General features: G+C 36.3%; 1 protein-coding gene and 1 pseudogene across 2 annotated transcripts in view; one reads left to right on the top strand and one right to left on the bottom strand.

Annotated features, from left to right (window-relative positions):
- LOC105839862 (protein apterous) overlaps positions 1-18,969 on the bottom strand; it is a 46,207-nt gene extending 27,238 nt beyond the window's left edge. The window contains exons 1-2 of one of the 2 annotated variants that reach the window (XM_012686502.3): positions 17,881-18,969; positions 281-572 (exon numbers count right to left, since the gene is read on the bottom strand). In XM_012686502.3, the coding sequence (XP_012541956.1) occupies positions 281-572; positions 17,881-17,928 (340 nt within the window). In that variant the 5' untranslated portion in view covers positions 17,929-18,969. The remainder of the gene's footprint in view (positions 1-280; positions 573-17,880) is intronic. The other variant, XM_012686581.3, reaches the window with a different exon arrangement.
- On the top strand, positions 18,526-20,408 carry LOC114254999 (annotated as a pseudogene).
- The last annotated feature ends 450 nt before the right edge of the window (positions 20,409-20,858 follow it).

Here is a 20,858-nt window from a genome sequence, read left to right as displayed (position 1 = left end):
GACCAAGTTCAAATGTCCAAAGGACAAGGAAAATGATAAAAGAATTTGAGTAATCAGTCATTCGTTACCGACTGGAACAACAATCAAATAAATGTCACATATTTTTGAATAATAATTATAAATTCAACTACTATTAAGTATTTAATTAGATTTTTCCATAATATTAGATCGTTTAACTTAGTATGAACGGATAGTTGGTAAAAATACGCTAAGCGGTGGATGTGTTAATGAATCTTGACATCTTCCGCCCCACCCCCTTCGACAGGTAAGATAATCTTACCTCCAGGTGAGTCGTAGTCCCTCGATTCATAAGGGGTGGTCGAGCCGTCGTAACAGTTGTTATTGGTGCCACAGTGGGTCTGATGCAGGGGCGTATGATGGGACCCGTGGTGATGGGCGGCAGGAGGACTGCACGGTAGAGTGGTAGGTCGTGCAGCATCGCCCATCGACGCGGGAAGACAAGGACTCAGATCCCGCGCCTGGTCCACCGCACCGGGCCCCCCCGTGCTACCGGGTCCCCCCTGGCGCCCCACAGCCAGGCCGCTGCCACGCTCCTGCGAGCTGGGCGGCTGCTGGAACAAATCGATGTATCGACACTTTAGTTGGCGCATCGAATCGACGGTGTCCGTGTGTGTTTTGTCATGTAAAAGGTGAAGCCGGTAATATGAGTATGACGCAAGTACAACACATTTTTTACATTATATTCGGCGAAAAATTCGCATTAATCGTGACTTGTCATTTTTCTTGAAATTGAGAACTAATAAAAAGTCTCTTATACGTAATATCCTGTATCGAGAAGAGAGATTTGTGAATAAAGTTAGCATTACTGTTATTGAGCATCTTGTGATCCCTTGTAAGTAATCGAAATGTATAATTAAAAAAATAGCTATAAAAGAAAATTGTAATTAATAGAAGTTTATGTGTGTGTGTATGTAAGAGAAAGAGAGAGAGAATTATTAAAAACAAGAAAATTAATACAAAAGAAAAGTAAAAGTAACAGAACCAAGCAGATAAAGAAAGCAAGACAAATCCCAAAATACAAAGATAATTATAGAAAAGATATTGCTGCATCTGAGAAAAACGACGAAATAGAACGAAAGACGAATAAGAACCAAAAAGGGATACAAAAATTTAATGGAAGGACTAAAACATCATAAAAATAAAACACAATTATAACGGAATAAAAATATTAAGACAATTAGAAAAGACGAAGAGGCTCAACGGATTAAAGGGACCAACAGGACATCAGAAAAAAAGAGGAGGCCGAGAAAGGTAAAAGGACAAAGGACAAAGCGACACGCGATGAGAACAAGGAGGGCCGATCGGAGTCGAGCTCGCGAATGGAATGGAGGTGAAGTGACGACGGGTTGCAACCGCCGCTGTCACCAGAGGGAAGAAACGCGCGGAGAGAAAGAGTAGCAGACACCGGCAATGGTAGCCGGTCGCCTCTGATGGATGTTGCAAGACGCACAGCGCGCTCACGCGCATGTGCGCAGCCCTATAAGGCGCCCGAAGGCGGCCAATCCGATAGCAGCCACCGTGTGTTTCAAGTGTCCGCAACGTGCCCGCCGCTGGTTGCGTAGATATAAATTGCGAACTGCTTGCTTGCCTCTCTCTCTCTCTCTCTCTCTCTCTCTCTCTCTCTCTCTCTCTCTCTCTCTCTCTCTCTCTTTCTCTCTCTTTCTCTTCTTTTTTACATTATCTTTTTGATTTATTTATCCATTTGTCTAATTCAATATTTCAGATTGTCTAATTAAATATTTTCAGACGGTATCTTATACTAGAATGGACTTTAAGTCCAATAGATAAAGATTGTATTAGACTATACTATATACTGAAGATTAAGGGTTGCAAATTGGAGATTAACATTTAATCAGTCAAAATGAAATAGATCAAAATTATGATTAAATATATTTTTCAATTTTCTATAGATTGCCAATTTTGTTAGACTGAAACATGTATAATCGTAAGCTGAGATAGAAACAATATCTCAAATTAATTTGTGATTGTCGGATTTACTATCGATGCTATAATGTTAAAAATATGTAAAGAATTTATTAATATTAAAAATATTATTATTGTTTATACACATGATTTAAAAAGACGTACTCTTAAACTAAAATTAGTTATTACAATAAATGTTATAGCATTAAAAAATCCGGTAGTCGCATTATTATAACTCGTCACGGCATGAGAAAGTTTGAACCCTTTAGGATAATATCTTTCCAATAAATTCTTCTAGTTTTTTATACGATTCTTTTAAGTCTCCGATTCCGTCACGTTTTCTTCGCAAAATTTGAAATATTCCAAAAATATTATTTAAAAGAAATTTTAATCGTCAACTTTTAAAATCAGTTTCAAATAATTCGTAAAAGCTTTTTAGCAATTTATTTTTAGAAATATTTTTAGTATTCATAAATACCGTTAGATATTTTTAAAAAATTCTCAATAGTTTTATACCATTTCCGATCTCGTGGGGATTAATTTTCTAAAAATTTTTTTCAGGTTGTATAAGATCAGTTTTCAATCTCGCAGAAATTTAATTGATAAGTATTAAAGGTAGACCGTGGAATAACGGGGAGCAAAAGTCCACGTAGGGCGATCATATCGCGTTAACCACCGCACGCGGACGTGATCGGAATCGTTAATTCCAACCTGGGTTTACTTAACCGTTGACTTTGTTTCAGCGGGCTTTCGCGGCGCGACATAATCTTCATGCTGTTGATCCTTACGTAACGCTTGGATCGGGTGAAGGCATTGAAGGAATGCGCGTTCCTCAAAGTGTCTCCCGCATCGTTCTATTCCATATAACGAACCACCGTCACGTACAGTAACTCGGCGCTTGTTAAGCCGCCTCGCGAATTACCCGTGAATTGGTATCGTTCGTAATTTCGCGGAAATACCGATCCCGCACGGAAACAAATTCAACTGCGGGCGTGACTCATCCCTAATTTTCCGATACTACCGGCGCTGACGTGGAAAAGATAAAGAAAATATAGGTGCATCGCAACCGCACGCAACCATTCGTGAGCTTATAACCTCGGTGCAAGTAATAATCCGGAAAAATCCATTCAACCTCGAACGAATGGTTTGGCCCGCTCCTAGTAGCGAAAAATCGGCGCAATATTGAGAAGTAATGTAAAGACAATATTCCCAATATTGGTCCAATATTGTAAAGTGAACGCTTAATCTTATTTAGGCAATTTGTCTAAGCAGCAATATTGGTTTAATATTAGTTCAGCATTGGGTTCAGATTTTTCATATTGAACATTAATTACATTCTAATTTGAAGCCAATATTTTATGACCAATATTGGCGTTACGTTAGAAAACATTAGGAAAACATTGGCCAATGCATTCCCAATATAACCAATATTTAGCCAATGTTAGCTAACATTAGCCAATATATTGCCAATATATTTTGCTATTAGGGGATTCCTTAAGAAAGTTAGACGGAAAAAATAAAGATCACAGTATGACCTATGGTTCCTCGAGTCAAAAATCTGCAGGGGAGGAAGAAAGAAGAACCCGAGGACGTTGTCTTCCGCGAGCCTGAGACACGATGAGTACGTACGCAGGGAAAACGAGACGTGATCGGCCGATGAATTTCTCACGAGAGCGGCGGGCGAGCGCCGATCGATCCTCAAGATCCTTATCCATCTCGAGAGCGGTCCGGCAACGTGCTCTCCGCGCGGACTGCAAACAGACTTTCACCCGACGGCGAAGCTTGCACAAGACTAAGTTCCTTCTCTTTTTCTTTCCCTCCTCTTCTTTTTTCTATCCTCTCCTTTTTTTCTGCTTTCCCCTTATTTTCGCGAAACCGCGAAGTAAATAGCGCGCGCGCGCAAAATCTGCGGTCACGAGATGCCAGCACGGAAACGAATAGAATGCCGTCAGAAATGTCGCTCGGTTGCCGGCAGAAACCGCGTCCTACCGTTTCTGCGCGGATCTATTTGTGTTTCCTCTCCTTTTTTCTTTCTTTCATGTGTACCCGCAAATGCCATTTCACGATGGCAACGCGATAATTGAAAGAACATCGAAAGAGCACCTGTTTTATTACGGTTCTGTAGCGAAAAAGGAGCGAAGAACAGTGCAATCAACATAGAGACGCAGACCAAGTGACGGTAAAACAACGCAACTTTAAAATGTAAATTTTAATAAAAAAAAGAATGTTTTCGCATAATTCTAATTTTTCTCAAATAAAATTATCGATCTAATTATAGTTTTACACAAAAAAAATAATTTTAAAAGATGTCCGGGCATAATAAACAATGTTGCACAAAATTTTGATAATCCAGCAACCAGTTTGAATGAACCACACAATTGATGATCTAACAAAGATCTGTTTTCAGACCTCGACAATAAACTTTTTAAATGTTTAACAAAACCGTTCTTTCCATATACTCTTCCACGTAAAACATAGAAATATAAATGTGTATATATTTTTATTCATTAAAAGAGTCAAAAAGCGAATGAATTAAAAACATCAATAATGGCATATTTTTTAATATTTCTTAAAACAAAAGCTAAAAACAAAACTTTGAAAACATTAATGTAAACTATAAAGTGTCTTCTATTAGATGATATAACAGTTTTTAAAATATTTTATATTTTGTAATAATTAATAATTTTACAATATAATAAAAAATTAACGTTTGAGAAATGGGGCGTCAGCAATCAGTAATAACAAACGGTCTTGTAGTGGAAAAGTTAATTATAAAATATATTAATGTACATTTAAGTAATAAAATGTATTTCTATGTATTAAATAACAAAATTTGTAAAATAAAGAAATTTGAACATTAAAAAAATAAAAGCGAAAAATTGAAAAAAAAATAATAAACAATTTATTTAAAAAAATAAATAACGATTTATTTAAAATAAAGTTATTATAAAAATAACAAACAACACATCTACAATATGTTCTCAGTAACAGAAAAATGCACGCTTTATAATGATTTCATACCGCAATATGAGAAAAATAATGAAAGAGAAAAATACAAAAAAAAGTATAAACAATTTTAGAAAACTACAAACACACGTAAAATGATCTAATATTGTCATAATATACTCACTATTGTTTAAACTTATAAAAGAAAATTATAAAAATTTTATTCCTGCTTTGAAAAAATTTAAATTTACTGTATTTTTAATTAAAAAAAAAGCTATGAACTATAAGTTATTTCTTCAAGTATCTAAGCAGATTGTGTTTTTATCAACAGAGGAGAAGGTAGTATAATATTATATTCACTTTATTTACATTTTATGCAATAATGTTGTTAATGATCAATATTTTAAATTGAAAACAATTATTTTTATCGTAATGTTTTTTAATAGATTCGTTTCGATAGATTGCCAATATTGGCAATTTTCTTCTATTAAGAAAATTAAAATGTCATAAGGAAACAATTAAATATTTCGTCAGCTTAAAGAGCATTATTATTGACAACATTTTCAATCAGAATTCTATTGTTTTATATAAATAAGAAATCTAATATTAATCTAAAAAGTATAAACACTCAATATAATGGCCGCTCGGTACGTCTAAAGTTAAACGTTCAAATTGTTAAGCGTAAAGTAAAGAAATGCAAAAGCGTGAAAAGTAATTATTACACTTTTTCATCGAAGGTTAAACGTCTGTCTTTCGACTTCGATATTTCAAATTTTAAATCGTGCATTTAAATCGTGGTGCAAACTCAGCCACAATTATATAATTCTGTGGAAGTTCTATTCACTCGCTATACTAATCGAAAGCGCATCCGGCGGTTCTGGGATACCTGCTCGACGACGCACAGCGGACAGCGTTAATAAACGTTCGGCGGGGTTTAAAAAATGGAGCCGTCGTGCCGGTCGCGGACGGTAATTTGTTTGAAAACGCGAGACCGAGCGCGCTGCGGACTACGGAAAAGCATGCACGATAACCTTACGTCACGACCTACCGAGATACAGCGTTATCGCAGTAAATTGTAACTCGGCTCTCTTTTTCAGGCGCTCAAGCCCGATGAAGAAGAAGAAGAAGAAGGAGCCCGGCTCGGGCCGCGGCCGATTGTGAGTCAGCGAAATTTCTTTCAGCATCGACAACGACGGCGACGGGTAAAAAATTATCGGGATGGCTCGTCTTCGATATCAATGGCGCAGCAACAACGTCGCCGACGTCGTCAGAGTTCTTCTCGACTTTAAAACTCGGACCCTCGGACACGCAGTATACACCAGATCGCAAATAACTTTTCGTATCGACGACTAAAAAGAAACGCCCGAACGCTTCTGAAATATTCTGTTATTCCGGCAAAAGGAAAAGAAAAGAAGAGATTCTCGCGCCTCATCTCTCCCCAAACAGAAATATCTCCCTTAAAAAAGACATGATAGCGAATCTCGTCGAAATTCTCTGGCGTTCTCTAACATAAACTTAAATCACGCATTTAATTTATTTATTTGCTTCCCTCTTATTATATCTATTTAATTATAAGATCGTTTGACCTTGAAAGTTTAACGCCAATACGCTGAAAATATATAAATCACGTTATTGATAATAATTATAATAACATTTAATAAATCTAAAAAAAATTTAATATATTAGATCACAGATAATAGCGTCTTGTTGTAAACGTTTGATAGTTCTGATTGTGCCACTTATTTCGGTGGAGAAAGGATAATGTTCTCGCTTTCGTCACACAAAAGGAAAGAGTGTTCTTCTTCTCTCAAAGAGAAGAAACTGACGCTTTTCTTCGCCAAAAGCCGGCGAGAATTCACGAGGAAAGTGCTAAAATTGACGGCGTGTGTTGTGTCTCGGAGTTCGGTTAACCTCGGTGGCTCTTGCACGCGCAGAACGCCACGTGTACTGGTAACACGCGTATCAAGCTTCCCTTGCTCGGTCAACGATAGCGATAACAATAAATAGCCTCGTCCATCGCGCCGACCGCGGTTTTCTGTCCCGCTCTCTTTCTCTCTCTTTCTCCCTCTTTCTCCTTTCCTTTGAAAGGCGTGGGCGACGCTTAACACCACGGAGAACCCGATAAACTGCCCGACTATCTGCACTTCTCCGCGTTGCGGACCACCAATCGGCCGGGCTGGAGAAAGCATCGCGCGGGGAACGGCCAGAAATATTGGATGACGCGCTACCGTGCCCCATATACGGGGTGTCGCCAAATCGTCGCGTGAGAGATACTGGAGGTCGTAGAGGCTACCGATCGTTTCAGCGTGCGGGCGATGACCAAACTGAATAATGATAATATTACTCTTAAAGTAATGTGCGACGCACTTATTCGCTGATAAAAGGTCTGATAATAGCTACCAAAAATATTTAATTGATTTAACTTACCCTAGTAACAAAAAATTGGCGCAATATTGGAAAGTAATATAAAAACAATATTTCCAATTGGACTAATGTCCAATATTTTAAAGTAGACACTTCATCTTATTCAGCCAATTTGTCTAAGCAGAAATATTGGTTCAATATTGGTTCAGCATTGGGCCAATAATTAAACCAATCAATTTTTCATATTGGACATTAATTGCATTCTAATTTGGAGCCAATTTAATATTTTATGACCAATATTGGCGTTACATTGGGAAACATTGAGAAAACACTGGCCAATGCATTCCTAATCTAACCAATATTTAGCCATTATTAACCAATATACTGCCAATGTATTTTGCTACTAGGGTATAGGAGCAATAAGTATTATGATTACTGACATAATGATAGTAACCAATCTTTCGATAATAATTACTAAAGCGTTTGATTGATTTTGGCTGGAGCTCAGAAAAGATTGGATTTGATAAAATGGTTTAAAGTTAAAACAGCGTCCAATTCAAATACTTCGGACAGTTCGAACTTGAACAACGATCGAGCCATAATGTCAATTCGAACATTAAAGAAGATTGATAACACAACGTGTATTGGAAAGAAAAGAGCAATTTTTCACGAGTCTTTTCTTTTCTACACTAACACCTTAGAAAATTTAAATTTAAACTATAATAATTTTGAACTTTTGGACTCGCGAGTTCAAACATTTCAAACATATCTTCATTTTGGAAAGTTCGAACCTTGACGTTCGGTCTTAAGATTCAAACCGTTCGATCGTCTGATGTTTCTAAAGGCTATACTTTTTGGTTAGATTAACCAAATCTGATGTTGATTTCTTACATATTTCCTCAAAGTTTCAGTAACGTTTCTTCAACGTCGGCGCTTATTACTGACATCTAGCACCCCTTCAAATTTCCTTTTGTTCCCGCTGACTTACTGAAACGCAACCTTCTGATACGCGCGAATATATTTATGGACGGCGACGAACAATAATGCGCCAGGCACATGACAGATTGAATAACAGCAGTGCGACTTTACGCGCGTTGTGGGAGTCCAATTTATCTCAGTGAGATTTCCGGCGAGCATATTATACATCCAGTATCCGCGCGTGTCCGCAGGCGATGCTTCCTCTGATACACATAATTTCTTGAGCCGAAGCGAGAAGCGTTGTCCCGGCCTAGAACGGCGACGTGTGTACGTCGCAAATTAGCCGGATCGTTGATTCGCGCCACATCGCGCTCCACTTTGAAGCCCTATTATTAGCTCGCCCTAAAGAGTATATCGACGGTACGTCGCGCGCGAGTGTGCCTTTACCCCCGCGCGTTACTAATTTTATATTCGCAAAATGTCCTGAACTGAGAATCAATTAACCAGCCGCGGCTTATGAATAGATTACGCATTTATCAGACAAACCCATAAATTAACTTCGCATTGAAGTAACTTATCGCGCCGAGAGTCCGTTTTCCCTCTCCACATACAGCGCGCCGGCAATTGGAGGACTTCATTGCCAAGAACTTCGTACGTACGTATGCATGAATAATGTTATACATAAGATTTTCAATACGTAATAATGGATCGTATTCTCACAAGGTATGCAAATATGCAATTTATATATATGTAGATATATACGCACATTCGATTCTGTTTACTCTATATTTAACAATCGTTATTCTTTGTTTGCTCTCCATCCTCATTTGCAGTCAGTAAAAATGGCTGCGAGCGTAGCGTAAATCACGAACGAGAGCGATGGATACATAAATCACGGTATGTATTTTCAAAGCTCGCAGCGCGCGGCCAAAACACGAGGCGTCTGAAAAATAGTCGGTTACCAGTCCCGCGAGGTTTAAACCCGTTCCTCCTCTCCTCCTACCTACCCCCCCTTTCCCTCCCTTCGCCCGATTGTCCTGATAAACGAAGTTCTGTTAACACGCCGGAGGAGCGGCGGGTGTCGCATGCCGGGGAGGCCAAGAATCGCGACCTGACCCCGGGAGATTAGCGGTCCCCCTTCAGATGGGAGCCCATCATCCTGCTTCTCGCATTCCGCAAGAATCGCTCGGCAGCTAGAGGGATACGCGCTCATATCAATTCAATTATTATTACGCTCAACGTCGCGCAAACTTGTCCGAATTCCTGGTGGTTCCGAAAGTTAAACAAAGATTGTGGATGCATCTTTCACATCTCAAAGTATTAGAGAACCAAAAATATAAGAATTTTATATTTTTCTATCATTCTTATGTCTGAATATCTGTGTATAATTTGAATTCGATTCTCTCATTGGGTTAAAAATTATCTAATTTTTCGTTTGCTCTTGATTCTCAGGTAAAATCGTTTTATTGGTGCTTACTTTTAAATTTTATGAGAAAGTAGCATTGCAATTAAATACAAATATTTATTATTATATTGTTTATTATTTATAATTAAGATAAGTATATTTGAGCAAAAGTTTATTTGGATCTACTTGATCGTTTAAAATTATTTAAAACTGTAGCAAAATACGCTAATTTATATTGTATAATTAATTATATTATACCAAATTGTTTATTGTCTTATTTCTTTTTGCATTTAATTTTAGGCAAAATTTTGAGTATTCACAAATAAAATTCTTTTGTCGTTGATTTGGGAAAAAAGAATAAACCTAAGAAGATTTTAGAATTCGATAACATTTAGCTGGTGTTAAAATTAAGTAAAACGTTTAAAATTCGCAATCACTGAATTATTATCTTATCTTGTTACAAAACACAAAAAATGGCATCTTTAAAAAAATATACATCAAAAGCAATTAATTTTTCCTCATGTTAAAAAGTTTGCGTTAGTCAAAAATCATGATTCGTAGATAACGTGGTAGATAAGGAATTTTAAAATTATCCTCTAGAATCTCTTTATTGTTACATAGTCATATTCTTAAATACATTTAATGAACTGTCGAGTTTAAGTTTATTCTCGCAGATTTGCGTGCAACTCATCGACACCATTCAATGTGCGCTTGCATGCTAAATGATTTCGACACGCAAACGTTGTGGCCCCGAAATCTGGCTTCCCTCTGTGTGATCGGGGTAAATTAAGTGCAATGCGTGACACGACATGACAATCGACGAGGAAGAATCGCGTGATAATCGCATTAATCCCTCCGCTTTCGTTCAAAATGCAGTTTAGACGAAACTGATTTAAAAAGAAAAACGATGTTACTTGTAACTCAAGTCACCATTTCATTATTTTTTAATAGCGAGCTTTAATATTATCAACGTCTCCTGCTAGACTTTAAAATGTCTATTAATATAAAAGTTTGTTTTGGTTTATATTTGGTTTATATTGTAACCAATAATGAGTAACTTAGATAAGACATGTTCCTCTTCATCTATCCAATGCACTGATATTCGTTTCGTCACGCTTTTAATTGTCTCTTCTTGTATTATCGAAGTTTCCATCGAAATGGTATTAGGTCGATAAATTCTATCCCATCGGGAAATTAGGCTAAATAAATGGCGCAAATGTTATTAGAAAGTTGCCAATATTTAGAACATAGTTCTTCTAAAGCAACGTCCCCTTTATTTCTTAGAAACTGAATATTGCCCTGTGTTAATACTGGAAACATAATCTACTTAGATAAATAAAAAAGTAAACTATACATTCATTAAAATCTGTATTTTTTTCATTCATGCTTTTTTTCTATGTAAAATCTTTTTTATATAAAACATAATCATAACCTTCATATATAGTTGCGTTACGCGTTGCGTCTTGCGGAATAGCATAAAGTACTTGAATAATCGACAAAAAATATGTTTCATGTCGAAGTGAAAGGCTTCTAGGAATTCCCATATACATTAACTTGTAAATATGTTGTGTAAATGATTCATGTTAAAGAAAAAAAGAAGCAATGTAGCCTATACTAGGTCAGTTAAAAATTGTTAAATCTTATGGATAAATGTAAAAAAAATGTAAGGAAAATATGAGCAGCACATAAATTAATAAACGGATATGTGATTTTACAATTATCGTCGTGTTGAGATTACACGGAGAAAATTGTGTACAAAAATTGCTGTGTACGACAGTAGCCACGGATCGTATTTCAGAGAATTTTATCATAAATAAATATTATGGCAATTTAATGAAAATTTCTTCCTTGGTCTGCGCTTACCGCTATAGTAATTTTTGTTATAAAATTTAATATGTGCGTGAAATAGTTCATCAGACGAGCGTGAAATTTTGAAGCAGCACAAATTAAGAGCCGTCTATTTTTTACTGAATCGTCGTGCGGCTTCGCCAACGAATCCATGATTACGTCAATCAACTTGCAACAGTATTTCGACCCTTGATACATCAGTCTGACGTATGTTACACTCAATTTATCTTAAAAAACGAATGTTATTTTTCAAATTAGAGAATATCACGTAACTGGGAGAGTTTACGTAACTGGGAATTAAAAAAGAAGTCAGTCTATCAAATGAGAAATCTTGCAGAGTAAAATGTTATACCTTAACAAAAGTGAGAATTAAGTTCGTGCAATTTTCCGAATAATTTGTGTCATTCTAATAAGACTAAAAGCTTACTCCTAAAAAATAAAGATTTACTTTTGTTGAGTGGAAATTAAGTTTGAGCTTACGATCCATGAGATTTAAGAAGTATATTAACACGAAGAATGCTCGGATCGATCGCCTCGGAAGGCGATTCTCTTTCCGACACCCAGTACATCCATTTCTGAAGTAAGTGATAACGCCAACAACAAGTGCACCGATGAAGGCAACCAGGTTGAAGCTTCGAGTGCAAAGTCAAACGTCGAGCGGCCGCGAAGGGCGACGGCCAGTAGAAAGAAACAGGGAGACGGGGTAAGAAGTAATGAGTAGGGGGTAAGAAAGGGCGACGGGCGGATATAATCTCGGCGTATAATAAATTACACTCGTCACAAACGACGCGCGCTATCGCGACCAGACACGTTCGCAGCAAGATGGCCTTTTATCTCATCGAAGCTACACACATTGATCGTCTCCCTCTTACTTTCTCCCGTTGCGAACGCGCGCGCGCGTCTCGGAAAAGTACGCGACGTGAGACTGACCGACGCCAAATCGAATGATATCGCGCTGATAAGCGATGCGCTTTCCCGGAAGCGACGGCCAATAGGAATTAAATGATTTTCCAAACCGCGGCGGCGGCGCGGAGCATTCAACGAACGCACGTACCGAGTACGTGTCCATTCCTCTCTCTCTCTCTCTCTCTCTCTCTCTCTCTCTCTCTCTCTCTCTCTCTCTCTCTCTCTCTCTCTCTCTCTCTCTCTCTCTCTCTCTCTCTCTCTCTCTCTCTCTCTCTCTGACACGTGTAACGCGTTTGTTGCAGGCTGAAAAAAGATCTTGTATCTCAAACGTTAGATATAAAAGAAATCATATATATTTCTGCTTAACTTACATATATTAAACGGAAATTATTTAAATCGAGATAAGCGCGTAAGTTATGCGTAATGTAAGCTCGAAACCAGTCCCTGCTACTCTCATATTTCGGCTTCGATTAATGGCTGATGAAGATGCACAAATTTCTTTAAATATAAATAATTTGTATATTAATTTCAGTAGTCTTTTTGTTTACACAGATTTAATAAATAAATTTATGTATGTTATATATTTATTTATATTGTGAAAATTTTCTTTAAAAAAAAATAGTCTTATAAAAAAATTGAAGGCATCGCTCATTTGCTGCAATATAACTAATAAATTATTATTGCAAAAAGAAAAGCGAATTTCGATGGGAATTCACCGTGAACGCAGTGAGTGAAGAGTTAACAATATTTTTATTCCTGTACAATCAGTAGGCGACATCGTTACTTCAAAATGTAAGAATGATATTACAAAATTTTAATTATTCAAAACATTCTAAGTAAAAAATTTTGTTCTTTAAGTTATGTCATTGTGTAGTAAATGAGCGATATGTGACTTGCATAGAATTTCATGTTGTAATATGCTAATTACGTTATTGTTCTCTTAACCCTATGTAACAATCTACTACTCTATCCGAGCAGAAACTTTTAGTGTGTAGCTGTATAAATAAATAAATGTAGAAGTTCTCATTTATTTTAAGCCTCTCCAGGTCAACAAAAAGTTAAAAAAGGGACATAAAAAATTAATTAAGAAGTAAAAAAAATGCTATTTTAAGTAATTAATTAATGTTCGCCTACAATTTAAGTAGATAAAGATAATTTGGGTTTCTCTCAAACCAAATAGCAATAACGTAGATAAAAATCAAGGGTAGTAATTTAGAGTTAAGACAAAAGTTAGGCAGAAAATATCTCTAAATTTGTCTCACACAAACAGCCGTCACGGCCTTCGTATCACGTATCATCTTTCCTATATTATTTTATAAGTTACTTTCGAAAATTTAACATACCAAAATCTAATTTAAAACACAAATACAAATGTATTTAATTTATGCTTTTAAAATTTTATATGATTGTTCCGACGGACCGACATAATACGAACCAATAATTCATAATATGAATTAACATAATTTGAAAAAATAATTTTTGGAGATTTAAAAGAATACTTTTTTCATCGATCACTAATTAATAGTGGGCTCGTATATCAAAGTTTAGAGGAAAGGACATCGCTGCATTAATTGTCTTCAGCAAGTTTGCGGTTCTTTCATTTGGCGCATGCGTGATTAATGCATCAGTTTAATTAATCGGCGACAAGGGACAATCAATTACATTTGTTTACAAGTAATACTCGTTACTTACGACGACCTCGATCGCTGATTGAGAGCAAATTAATGTTACTCGAAGTGAACTATGTTATCACACCTGCTCGCGTAATCCCGTTGCTTTCGAATAATTATTGCCTATTGAGTTTTCACATTAGATCGCGCGATATTGTTAGCACTCTCACATTAGTTTTGTAATTAGAATGGTCAAAAATTTTAAATATTTTTAACACTATAAAAGTTCAATTGTACAACATTATTAATCATCAATTTGGCAAAAATCTACTTCTGTGGAAATTTCTCAGTACATACATTCACGTCTTATTTGTTCAATTTATAACTTTTCTTTTAATCTCAAAAAGTTTTAAATATTTAATTCTAATATTAATTAACTAGTATCTCTGCTGACGGTAAGTTAATCATATCAAATATGCGCACAAGATCAATCATTTTGCATATACACAAAGCGCTGTGACCTTTGGATAATCTTTTCAAATGTCAAACTCTGCGATATAATTATGCCTTTAAATTCTACTTTCCAACCACAAACATATACGTGAATAAGTGATGAGTCACCAATAATTCAATATATAATATTAAACGCAAATCTATTTTTGGTTCAGTACATTAATAATTAAAATGAAAATTTATAATATCATCTTAAATAACGTCATAATCTTTTTAGGAAAGATGTGCTTGCATTTACTGCACTTCTCACAGTGATCTCGTAAATTAACATTTTACATTGATTTCATATTCAATACAATCAACAGAAGCGGATTTTTCGATTTTAGGAAATTGTAACTGTTATAAAAAAAATAATTTACATATAAATATTAACAATTACAATAAATATAACAGAAGCAGCTTCTAATATTAATAAAATATTTAAAATAGCATCACAAACTTTATTATTTTATGAAATATAAAATTAAATAAAATTTTATAAAATGCAACACTTTTTGTAGCCGAATCTGCTATGCAGCGAGTCCGTCGCACATCTCGAAATTGCAGGACAGGTTCAACTTGAATCCGTTCTGTCACACTTTCAAGTCAAGCTGACTCTTCGACGCTTAGCGACGGTCACAACAAAATTCATAGTTATAGTAAACTATAAGTTTATAGTAAACCATAGAGTAGACTATTTGTAGGAGGAATCCAAATTTAATATGCAATTGAAAGCATTTCAAAATATAAATCTTTGCACTAACAAAATATCCAATACACACGTAAATAAAAAATCTTCAGACAAGCAATCCCAAACAATCGCAGTATTGTGTCGTTCTTTCTAAAGAAAACCCCGAAATAAAATAACAAAAAGTAAGCTTTAAAAAAACTATTTGGGAAATTCGATATGCCGGATTTAGTTTGATCCAGATGGGTTAAAGCGACTCAGGCCCAAAATACAAGTCTTAGTAGGATTCTGATCGGATTCGACTTACCAAATCCGATAATTATTTAGTCCTTTTTCATATGCCGGGCAGAAACAAAATTAAATAATTTTTATAAAAAAAATAAGTTTATAAAAAATATATACAAATGTAAATATATATATATTTTTACATGTTTCATAATAAATAATATTATTTTTATACTGTATGCTTATTCCAGATTTAGATTTAGATGTCTCATATACGTATATGATTTTATTTTCAATAAAATGCGTCACAATCATGACTTTTATTGAGAAAATTGATATCTTGAATGTAGAAAAAAATTTTAATGCACTAATTATTTCAGAAACATTTTATATTAAGCAACGGAATAATGACTTTGAACTTCAAACGGATACCGAATTTCTAAATCAAGCATAGCTTATATCTCATTTATTATCCACGTCAATCAACTTTGACGTTCGGACTATCATCCGGTTATTCAAATTCGGCACTGATAAGAAATATGACCATTTTAAAAATTTAAACCAGATTATGTATACCATATGAGAGAGATACATGATCTGGTTCGAATATTTTACCAAAATTTAGCTCGATCTTTCAGAATAATCACAATTGAAACACAAAGTACTGACAATTTCCTATAAAAATTGCTATTATAATGAAATCAAAAAAATCTAAAATACGACTTTTCTATAGAGACCAAAGTTCGACTCAGTCAGACGTAACACTATTGATAATAACACTAATAATGATGATGAAATCCTAGTGCCCAGCGAAAGCTGACAGATTATTTGCCTGTCTGTGCACAAATTCTGTGCCTCGTCGACGAAATCTATTTTCGAGCTCGCGCGAAAAATTATATTCTCACATGGAAAATTACAGTTTGGTTTTGACACAGCTATTACATCAAATTGGTTTCATCAAATAAGAAATTAATTTCGTCGCATAATCATATTTTCGAACCAACGTTCTACTGATTTCTCCATTAGTGATTTTAAATAATAACACTGTGTGAAAATCGTAGACTTTCGATATATATCGTTCCGTAAATATAAATATTTATCATTAAAATATATTAAGGTGTATTTTTATGTCAGATACAGTCTACCACGATGGAACAGAAAATGTATAGACTATACGATATAGCTGACGGGAGTCGCAAAATCAGAGAAGACAGAAAATAATTAATATAAAACAAGCGAGGACCTGTCAATTTTATGACAATTTATATTATTACTGACATCACTACAAGTCTCTGTACATAAATTTGTCCACATACATAATTTAATTGTTATAGACAACTACCTAAATAGCCTATAAAAAATTAAAGTTTGGTTTTATTGTGCAAAGCTATTTTGTAGATGAGCTAAATGATTTTGTCTTCCGATATTTTTTGAAATACGCTTAACAAGTTTAAAATAAAATTATTAATTTAGAAAATTTGAAATACAAGAAAAATTGAAAAGTAAAAGAAAATTTTCGAAGTCAAAATAAAAATTTTTTTTTATTATAATAATTCTTTCCTCTACATTGCATTCTTTTCGTATGTTTCATAATTATTTGAGAAGACTAGAGAAAATATTCGCTATATTACTTTAAATTACTTAATTATTTCATTGACATATTATTTAAATAATATACGACTACTTTCCACATTACAATAAACATTGTATTATTATTTTAAATGTAATGAATAATTTGCAGTTGTTTATTTAAAAATACCGAAAAAATAAAAAGATATGTAAATAAAAATTGATTTTACTTGTCAATCTAGATATAACATTACATTTACTATTTGTCATTCAATTTTCTATAACATCAAAATGAGAAATGTTAGGTTAAATATCACAATAATAAATCAACATAGACAAGAAATTTATCAAGTTTTTATTGATTTTTTCATGCTTTGTCTCGTTGTTTCAAATGTGTACGTGTATGCGTTTATACAAAATGTTACTTTTGAACATTAAAACAAAGAGAAATAAACAATCAACTTTATTTCGGTTGTATATAAAATTAACAAAGAGTATTGCTTTTACTAACAATGTTAGATTTTAAAATCCGACTGATAAAAACGATGATAAAATGTAATATCAATAAAAAAATGAGATTTTCCTTTTTCTATGAAAAATATCAACGAATAATTTAAATAAGCTTTCAATTTTCTGCAATATTATAAGGTATAAATTATTTTATACCTTCCGCGCTCTTATAATGCATACTATCAGAGGTGACCCTGTCACGTTACGCGTAAGTTCTGATACTCGAAACGCCGATTAAAATTATCAATTAAAAATCAAACTTTTCTAAATTCATTGGTACTCGCAAAAGTGTAAGCAATCCTAAATTCACCATCTTGAATTCGGTGGGAGAAAAAAATGTTAACGAAGATGCTATCGCAGATTCGCAATCTGAACGAGGAGCTTCCGCCCCGGCAGGGTGTACCAGCTGGTGTGCAACGGCCAATGGGCAACGCGGACACAGGGATGACACTCACCCAGTGCATGCCGGTGGTAGGAGGGGCGCGCTCCTCATACACTCCCATCAGGGTGGCCGCTGTCGCGGGGTAGTTCCCGCCGAGGGTGCGCGACGCCGATGTTACTCGGGGGGGAGTCCCGAGGGGTCCGCTTGCCGATAACGCGGAGATGGCGTCCGCTGTGGCTCCGGTCCTCTCTTCCTTCCACCTCTACCGCGTCGTCCACCCTCGTCCTCTCTTCTCTTGTTACTCCCCCCGCAACACTCCCGATATCACGACACTAACGTGGGGGGGTTGAAGCCCTCCGCGACACCTTCAAGAATAGTCGAGGGGAAAAGCCTCACAGGTGCATTTCGCGATTCTTTAACGTAGTCGATGACAGTTCACGAATTCATACGCGAGTAACACCCACTTCACAGATTAACACTGAGGTCTGCTACTGTCATCGACGTACCATCGACAATCCAGAATTCGTACGTCGCGGTCCATACTCCATATCGCCCCGGTACACTGGCGGCAACAACGAGAAAACGAACACCAAATTGAGGGTTCGCGCACTGAACCAATTCCTTCACTGGTCACACTGATAAAAGATCACCCATTCGTAACTGTTCCTTTACTCCCAGGAGGAACGTCCTGTTAGTGTAGGGGTGATCTTCCGGGACCATGTGCTCCGTAAAGAACGGACGCGACGGCAAACGGAGCTTGATGCGCACGAGACGAGGGACAACTCTGCTGCGCCAAGGTAAGTCCGAACGGTTCCGACGAGCCGGAGCCGCGATACGGAGTGAGGGTACTCGGCAAGGCCGAGTCCAATCCCGGGTGTTTGGCAGCGCCGCCTGGCGACGAGGCCTGGATCAACGGCAACGTCGCGAAAAGGGGCGGACTTTAGCTCGCACGAGACCACTCCCACGCCACTCGTCGCGCGATATGTAGGTTCCACCCCTTTTGCATCTCGCGCGCTATGATGAAGCGTTCACTCCCGGCGAACGGGTTTTTCTGCTGTGAGAAGGGCAGAAGGAAGATCGAGGGAGAAGGAAGCCGGCGCCGCTGCGCCTCGCATTGGCGTAACCTCTAGGGTAATCATAAATTGTGCATGTTGAAATACGCTATGAGATCTCTTTCCTCGACACAACAGGAAGAACATCCTTTCTCTCCTATACTGAAAAACATGAAATTTATGATTAAGCGAATTTCCTCAGAGATAAAGTTTCGTCGACATTTTTTTATCGAATTTCCTGCACGTTCACGTGAAAATAAGTTTACTAAACCCATGCATTTTCAATGCAAAATAAGATCTTGAATTAGAATATATCCTTCTACATAATATTAGGTTTACGCAAAAATTTTTTTAAAGACCTTTTTCATAACCATTTGAAGAACTACTATTATTGTAAAACTATCAAACTAATGTCGTTCTAGAGAAATGTGGAATCTTGTTACATATAAGTTGAGATATATAGTCTAATAAATATATAATTATATCATTGAAAAAAGATGCTCAATAATAATGACACATCCTTTTTTGACATTACATTTACTATCACTCACTTTGTACTATCATAAACATTTTCTAATTTTGAAACAAAATTTCTTGCGTTTACAGACTCGTACGCTTCTCATGAAGATACAGTACCCAAAATAATGAAAAAAAAAGTCTTTTTCTGTTGCAGTGTAATATTTAAGCCCTTCACCCCCTCGTCACAGTTGCGTTTTGCTCAAAAACGACGTGGAAGTGGGAGAGACAAGCTGCAAGCTGACCAAGGGTGAGAGAAAGACAGACCGTGGAGCGACCATCCGATATCCCGTCATAAAGAGAAACCGGTTTCGTCACAACGTAGACGGAAACCGTCGCTCTCCGATCAGAAATTCCTGATGCGATACCCCGGTGTTCCGATGATGGAATCCGCGAAAACAGCGTTTGCTTCCCGCTTGACCTGTGCCACCATCATCACTGATTGAGTGCAGTCGCCTTATTCCGCGGTACGATTAAGCCGAGTGTTTACAGGAGAAATCGAATGCAGAAAAACACGTCGACAAAGATGAGCTGTTGACGCGGCGCTTGTGCACGAAACAAACTCCTAACTAACTCCTTGGGATCCTATCGTGAAATCACAACAAACTACATGTTTTACATTCTATTGCGAAATGAGTCACTGATAAAGAGCAACCTCTTAAGAGAAATGACTCAAGTGGAACAATAAGTCACAACAACGTCAAAACGACAATGATAAAAAGTGAATCGTGACTGACTGAAAAAACTGATTTGTAATAATCATTTTGGGACCGTTATTTTGATGTCACGGACTTTTTGTTCTGCTCGAGGACCATTCAAACTGCGGCACTGCCACAAATAAAATTGCATAAGGATGTGCAGCACGTACTAGTAACTAAGGGAGAAACGCAAAATAAAGGAAAACAGAATTAAATATATGTAAATGAATAAATTAATTATTATTTAAAGTATCCTATCCTAAATCATCCTATCCTTTGCGATAGCCTTACGTTTAATTCAGATATATTATTTAAAATAAATAACAAAATAAAAAGTAACTGTGATATGTGTTATCTGTTGTATGTAAACTGTGTCGTAATTTCTACACGCGTCGTATATGCACCCCCAAAAATATTTGTTCACTAAATTGCGATCATTCCTTTGTTACGTTCGCCATCACAAAACAGTGCGTTAGACGTGTCTTTGGACATTCGAAACTCTCCAGTATTTTTGGTATTATTTTCTTCTTCAAACGGAAGCGGTTTGGGAACGGTAAACCGTAAAGCGGCTTTAGAATTGAAAGTGGCGGTCAGGTTCAAGAGAACCGCTGGCGCTTTTGAGCTTTGTCTCTGACTAAAATCCTTGCGCTCCTGGTCGAAAGGGCTTGCGCTCGCTAAATTTGCGTCGCTCTTTACCCTTTCAACTTCGTGCGGTAGCATAGAGAGAGAGGAATCAGAAACGGAAATTCAAATTGAGTTGAAATATCGGAAACTCCACAGTTGAA

The sequence above is a fragment of the Monomorium pharaonis genome, chromosome 5, assembly GCF_013373865.1.
Source record: "Monomorium pharaonis isolate MP-MQ-018 chromosome 5, ASM1337386v2, whole genome shotgun sequence".
NCBI lineage: Eukaryota > Metazoa > Arthropoda > Insecta > Hymenoptera > Formicidae > Monomorium > Monomorium pharaonis.
The sequence above is the reverse complement of the archived record's forward strand: the minus strand, read 5'-3'. Positions and strand labels throughout refer to the sequence as shown.